The sequence below is a fragment of the Otolemur garnettii genome, unplaced genomic scaffold, assembly GCF_000181295.1.
Source record: "Otolemur garnettii isolate 467f Iridium unplaced genomic scaffold, OtoGar3 scaffold00016, whole genome shotgun sequence".
NCBI lineage: Eukaryota > Metazoa > Chordata > Mammalia > Primates > Galagidae > Otolemur > Otolemur garnettii.
In genome coordinates, this window is record NW_003852411.1 from 13,054,523 (window position 1) to 13,061,569 (window position 7,047).

Genomic DNA, 7,047 nt, shown 5'->3' on the forward strand with positions numbered 1-7,047 from the left:
ATATTAAATTTACTCTAGCTTTATCTCAAAATTGTATCTTCATTATTCCCTTATTCTGTGACTATTATTATCTAATGTATATCTATTTCTATAGAAATATTGATATAGATTTTTATTTTATTTATTCTGGGAACTATATGGAGTAACAAAAAATTAGTAAAGAGAAATTTATTGAAAGATAAAATTAGCTTTTTCCACAAGTTCAAAAATCTAGTGTTATTCAGAGTAAAGCTTTTTAAAAAGTCTTAAATCTTTTAAAAACAGAGAAAGTCAAGGAAATGGCCAATTAACAATTTCGTGCAAAGATGCCATTTGGAGAAAAATGCAAAGTCAATATTTTTAAAGGCCTTTTTATGATACTAGCTTAATTTCTATGATTCTCTTTTATTGATACATAGAGCATTAGTAATTCTCTGCCATTACTGAGGCATGCAAACTTAACTTGGTCTCGGATCACAGAATCTAAACCAAATGATCTTCTAACATCTTTTTCAGTTAGAAATGTCAATGATTTCTTAGTTTTTGACCTCTATTGACTGTCAGATTCTCATATTTTTCCATCAAAAATAAAGAGTAGAAAACATTAATGCTTTTAAAGAAAAGATATTACTTTTTTTGATATTACATTTTTAAAAGCATGAGAAAAGGTAAAAAATACATATCAATTTATATTTCCCACTGTTCTTTGTCACTGAATATTTGACATTTCCAATGAGTACGGTAATAGTTCTGGTTTCATATCTATAAAAAATTATTTTGCCTCAGAACAACCTTGATTAGTGAAGTATGACTGATTAACTGATAAGGAACCCCTAGTTTGCAGCTCAACACACAAGGTCTGACAATTAAGTTCACATACTTGCCACCATCCACTTAGGTTGGCAGCACTGTATAAACAGCTCAGTGAGGTTTTATAACCTCGGTACATCAGTGTCTCACAGCCATGGTCATTTGGACATGAGGTAGTATCTTGCTGAGTGGTCTTCATTATTGTTACGTGTTTTTGTGTGCCATATACTGACAGCATCGATGGTCATTCCAAGTAAAAAGTTCCAAAGTTGCTTTAAAGGGTGAACTAGGTGCTGGTGTTGGTTTGTGGACAGCTTCCCAAGGATAGTACTTTGAAAGTGACCACAGTGATATTAAGTAATGAGATAAGTAGCACTTTTTTTCTAGGATGAGTTTGTGAACTTAATTGTCAGGCCTCACATACCAAGAGGAAATATGCTGACATCAGAATCATAAAAACACAGTATTGTTAAAAGGTTTCTAACATCATTTTCAAATATTCCTCAAACCCAGAACATTAATCCTTAAAAGTCTGACTCTAAGGACTCCAAGTCTATAGTGTATGTTTGTCCATATTTTAAAAAAAACACAATTTTAAATCACTTTAATCCCTTAATCTACTGTCATCTATTTTGTACTTAACAGTCTTTCTGCAGTTACGCATAATAGTAATTTTCTCATTATATATGACATTATCTTTAAAAATCTATGCATTGTATAATCTTCTTCCCTTTCTCTTTCCTTTTCCTTTCTTTCCTTTCTTCTTTTCTGAGATAAGGTCTCTCTCTATCTCCCAGGCTAGTGTGCACTCTAAAGTAGGTTACTACTCACTACAACTTTAAACTCCTTGGCTCGTGTTCCTCCAGCCCAGCTTCCTGAGTAGCTGAGACTACACGTAGGCAACATCATGCCCAACTAATTCCTTTTTTTTTTTTTACATAGTAGAGATTTTGTCTCACTGTATTGCCCAAGCTGGTCTCAAACTCTTGGACTCAAGCCTCCCAGGTAATAGGATTATAGGCATGAAATGCCACACCCAGCCACATTAATTTTAAGTCATCTTTTCAGGCATATAATATTTCCAAATATAAAGGATTACACAAGCATAACAAAGATTACAAAGAGGAGTAGGTAATCAAGACATTAGATGTAAATTTATAAGCAATGCTTGAAAATAAGTCTGTAAGAATTTTTATCTATATTACTTCAGAATATAAGTACTAGTTACAATAGTTAAAGTATTTATTTTAAAAGTGAAAACTTGTGTGCAATGTGTAACTAATCCATGAAATTCACTCTCAGAGGATGAATGAAACAATATAACCATGAATTTGAATTTGATTTTTTGTTTAATAAAAAACAAGTTAAAGTAAACAAAGTATCTCAATATATTAAAACTTTGGTTGATTTGCTTTATTTGGGAAAAAGCCTACTTCATCAATGAAGTATAAAGACATCATCCTTAAATGTTGTTCTACTAAGAAGAAGAACATAATAATTCACTAATACAAAAAAGTGTATCTGTGTTCAACTTCTTAGCAACAAAAACTGTCATATGTTGTGTCTTTTATCTAACCCACTTTTATCAAACAAACTGTTTCACTCTTAAAGAATCCATTTCAAGTTGCTTTTCTTTTACCACAATTATAAATCCATTCCACCTTAAATAAAAGCAGAGTATAAACTGTAAGAAAGATACTTATTGAAATACAACATATCATAAGTAGCAAATCAGCAAAAACATTTAACTCTAATAATGTTATAACTACTTAACATATTCCAGTAACTTGATACAGCTATTAGGTTCAATTCAATAAACGTTTTAAAAATAAATGTCCCTCTAAAAATTATAAATAAGGAAAAAATACTAATAATAAAATAATCAAACTATCAATGAACATAAGAAGCCAAGAAACCTACTGGCTTCTTACTGTCCAAAAGAAGGTTAGCATTAACCATATGACCCAAAATTATTTAACACTTATGGCAGACACAGTGGCTCATGCTTATAATCTCACCACTCTGGGAGGCTAAAACAGGAAGACTGCTTGAGGCCTGGTCTGAACAAGACCAGCCTAAATGAGAGTGAGACCCCCCACCTCTACAAAAAATAGGAAAATTAGCCAGGTGTGGTAGCGTGCACCTATAGTCCCAGCTACTTGAGAAGCTGAGGCAGGCGAATTACCTGAGCCCAGCCATTTGAGGCTGCAGCAAGCTATGATCACACCACTGTAAAAAAAGATTTATGGCAGGAGTTTTCAACTTTGGCTTTGTATGGCTAAATATTAATATTACCTAAGGAGAATGTAAAGACAAAATTAATATCTATCAATATCAACATCAGGCATCAATACTAATGCCTTCCACTCCCAGATCCTATTTTTTTTTTTTTGAGACAGAGCCTCAAGCTGTCCCCCTGGATAGAGTGCTATGGCATCACAGCTCACAGCAACCTCCAACTCCTGGGCTCAAGCAAGACTCCTGCCTCAGCCTCCCAAGTAGCTGGGACCACAGGCACATCTATTTTTGGTTGCAGCCATCATTGTTGTTTGGCGGGCCTGGGCTGGATTCAAACCTGCCCCTTAGGTGTATGTGGCTGGCACCTTAGCCACTTGAGCCACAGGCACCAAGCCCCCAGATCCTATTTCAATTAGTCTGAGAATGAGATAGAGACCAAATATCAGTATTTGTTAAAAAATAAAAAAGACACCCCACCCAGGTAAGTTGAGTTGTTTGACAGATTCAAGAACCACTAACATAATGTATACTAGAGTTAAAAAAAAAAAAAAAGAATTGAATTTGCTCTCTGATATCAAAAGTTTTAAGTCTACTAAAATTTAAGGTGCAGAAAGAAAATAGTAGAATGAAGCAGAGATAAAAACAATATTCAAAAATAATCCAGGCCTATCAAACATTTTTTTCCTTTAAAAATGTTAAAAATAGGCCAGGCGCAGTGGCTCGCACCTATAATCCTAGCCCTCTGGAAGGCCAAGACAGGTGGATTGCCTGAGCTCACAGGTTCGAGACCAGCCTGAACCAGAGCGAGACCTCCATCTTTAAAAATTGTGGCAGGCACCTATAGTCCCAGCTACTTGGGAAGCTGAGGCAAGAGAATCACTTGAGACCAAGAGTTTGAGGTTGCCATGAGCTATGATGCCAAGGCACTCTACCAAGGGCAACGAAGTGATACTCTGTCTCAAAAAAAAAAAAATAAAAAGAATAAAGTCCTACCTCGGACTTTTGATAGAGCTACATATGCTGCATTATTTTATAAATAACTGCTAAACAAAAGCCTAAAATTTAAACTCAATCACCAGGATAACATAGAGTTATCATTTAAATTTAACACTACACAAGAGATAATAAATTAATATAAAATCACAATATAAGTGAGAGAACAGTTATAGGCCCTTTACCAACTTTTTCTAACCTCAATGTTACACAGAGTATTTCCTTAAAGCACCTTACATAACTTCAATTCTCCAGTGTTTTGGAAGAGAAAAATTCAAGATTAAAAAAATAAAAACAGCCAGATACAACAGCTCACACCTGTAATCCCAGTACTTTGGGAGGCAAGGTGGAAGGATCACTGGAGTCCAGGAGCTGGATACCAGAATGGGCAATGTAGCAAGACCTCACTACAAAAAATTTGAAATAACAATAATAATTAAAAAATGAAAAAAACAACACAAAATTTTTTTTTAATTAGCTAGGCACAGTGGCACATGGCTGACATGGGAAGATCACTTGAGACCAATAGTTTGAGGCTATAGTGAATTATGATCATGCTACAGCCTCAACAATAGGCCAAGCTGACTAGGCTGTCTCCAAATACATACATACATACATACATACATACATACAAACATACATACTACATGGTCTTACAGCTATGTTTAAATGAAAGCAAAAAGAAAGAATGAGTATAGAATATTTCCTTTGCAAACCCAACACATGTTCCTGCAAGATTAGTTCATACTACTTCCTCTACAAAAGGATCCAGAGGAGTCAATGCCTTCTCATGGAAAATGAGAGAAAGACAGACTTCTAACTGTAAATATTTATCATTCTGAGCATACTTTCACGTAATTTGGTTTTTCTCTAGTAACAGCTAAAAGGAAAATGAAAAAAATTACTAGGCACATACTCCAGTATGGAGGGGATGAATAAATGTCACCATAACTTTCAACATAACTCAACATGTCTTTGTTACAAATCAAATAAAACCTTTTTTACAAACTGAGGATAAGGAGTCTTACTTCGAGGATAAAATTAAAAGAACCAATATTAAGGCAAATTAAACAGAGTACAATTTCCACAGACTTCATTTTTCTTACATTCTTAAGATAGTTCTTAAAAAAGTATTCCTTAGGATACATAAAATAAGATACAACCCTATAAGGAACTAAACATGTTAAGACACTTAAGTGTCTTAAGGTAAATATTAGGAATTAAATATAGTCTAAAATTTATTGATATATTATAAAACTAATACCTCACTATCAATATCTGGTTTTAAATGATAAAAGAAAAGATTCTGAGACACTGAAGCACATTTTTTATCTCAGAATGGTTTGAGATGAAAGGTGTAAATTTCTATGTAAAAAGAAATAAGATTTTTAACTATATATCTAACTTTTATTAAACAACTTTAACATCTGTTGTTATGTGATAGAAATATGCCTCTAATAGCTTGTCACTAAATATTACTCTGTACATAAAACTTAGAATATCCTTGGTATATACTTTTTCACATTCATCTCTCCTAAAAAATCTGATGAGGAATTTTAAAACAATGTCCAGCCTTAGCAGGAATAATCACCCTCAAGAGTAGTTGTTGATCTTTGTTAGTACAGTGGTATCAAAAGAAAAAAAAATAGTTGTTCAATTATCTCCTAATTATTTACTGACAAGAGGATTCCCATAACTTTAACTTGCATCTTTCCAAACCTATTACAGTTTAACCTCATAAAAAATGAATTGCTGAGCAGAAGCTGAGGTAATAGATGAGGAAAAATCAATGAAGATAATTGCATCAGTAACTACTGCCCTCGGTCGTTTTATGACCGCCAAACTGTGCATGTGTATGCATAAACATGTTCCATTGTTTTTGTAGTTATACTCTAAAGCAGGCGTCCTCAAACTACAGCCCACGGGCCACAAGTAGCCCACCGAGGTCATTTATCCTGCCTGTCCTGCTTAGCAGCCAACTCATCCCAGGGCCCACAGTCCGGCCCTCCAACAATCTGAGGGACAGTGAACTGGCCCCCTGTTTAAAAAGTTTGAGGACCCCTGCTCTAAAGCAATGCTTTTCAACCTTTTTTATCTTATGGCACTCTTAAAACCTACAGTTAAACTTCTGCGGCACACTTAAATTATGTTGATTTTAAAAAAGAGTAAAAAAAGAGAATATACTTATTGTGCTTTGAACTTCTTTCAAAAATAACTTAATGATCTTTAAAAGTTTTCCAGGCATACCTAAGATCCTTTCACAGCACACCAGTATGTCTCAGCACACTGGCTGAAAACCACTGCCTTAGAGGCATGACATAACTAGGAAGGAAAAGCTGTGTTACCCAAACTGATTATGGACTAAGGATTCGCTGAAGGATGAATGGATATAAAAATACATTGGGGGAGGGAAGCACGACCAAAAAACTTTGATTAAACCAATATCTGTGATTCACAGCCTCAAGAAGACATCAGGACACAGTAAAGGATCATCCATCATAGGATAAATGTGAGCTAGACAAAGGAAAATTTTGGATTAAAAAATAAAATAATCAAATGTATATATTTTCAAAAGCAAAAAAGATACATAATAGGGCAGGTTATATTTGCTTTTTACTCTGCAGTTTAAAATAGCTTTCCTTTTTAAAAAAGTTTTCTGTTATTTATTTTTTATTTCAGGTTACTGTGATAGTACAAACAAGTAGGTGACAATGTTTGTACTTGTTAGGTAAAGTCCTGCTGTAGTTGTGTCCTGCATACCATTACATTGTGCCCATTAGGCGGGAACACAGAGTTTTCTGTGCCTTAAGGGTTAATTCATCTTACCTTCTACAGAAGGTGCTTGGTCCTGAGCTGAATACAGCATATCCTTGAAAGCCTGTTAAAAAGAAAACAACACATGAAATCCCAAGTAAACTGTATATCGAAAGCATATGGAGATAATTCATTTTTACTATTTGAATGATTATATATAGTTCCCTTGAGAATTCAGTGAAATACTTCAATTAACTTTCTTTTTTTTTTTTT

The 7,047-nt window shown here is 34.1% G+C and overlaps 1 protein-coding gene across 1 annotated transcript in view; it reads right to left on the bottom strand.

Moving 5' to 3' along the window:
• Positions 1–7,047, bottom strand: part of XPR1 (xenotropic and polytropic retrovirus receptor 1) — a 219,434-nt gene that overhangs the window by 171,472 nt on the left and 40,915 nt on the right. The window contains exon 2 of the mRNA XM_003785653.3: positions 6,847–6,898. Coding sequence (XP_003785701.1) covers positions 6,847–6,898 — 52 coding nt within the window. The remainder of the gene's footprint in view (positions 1–6,846; positions 6,899–7,047) is intronic.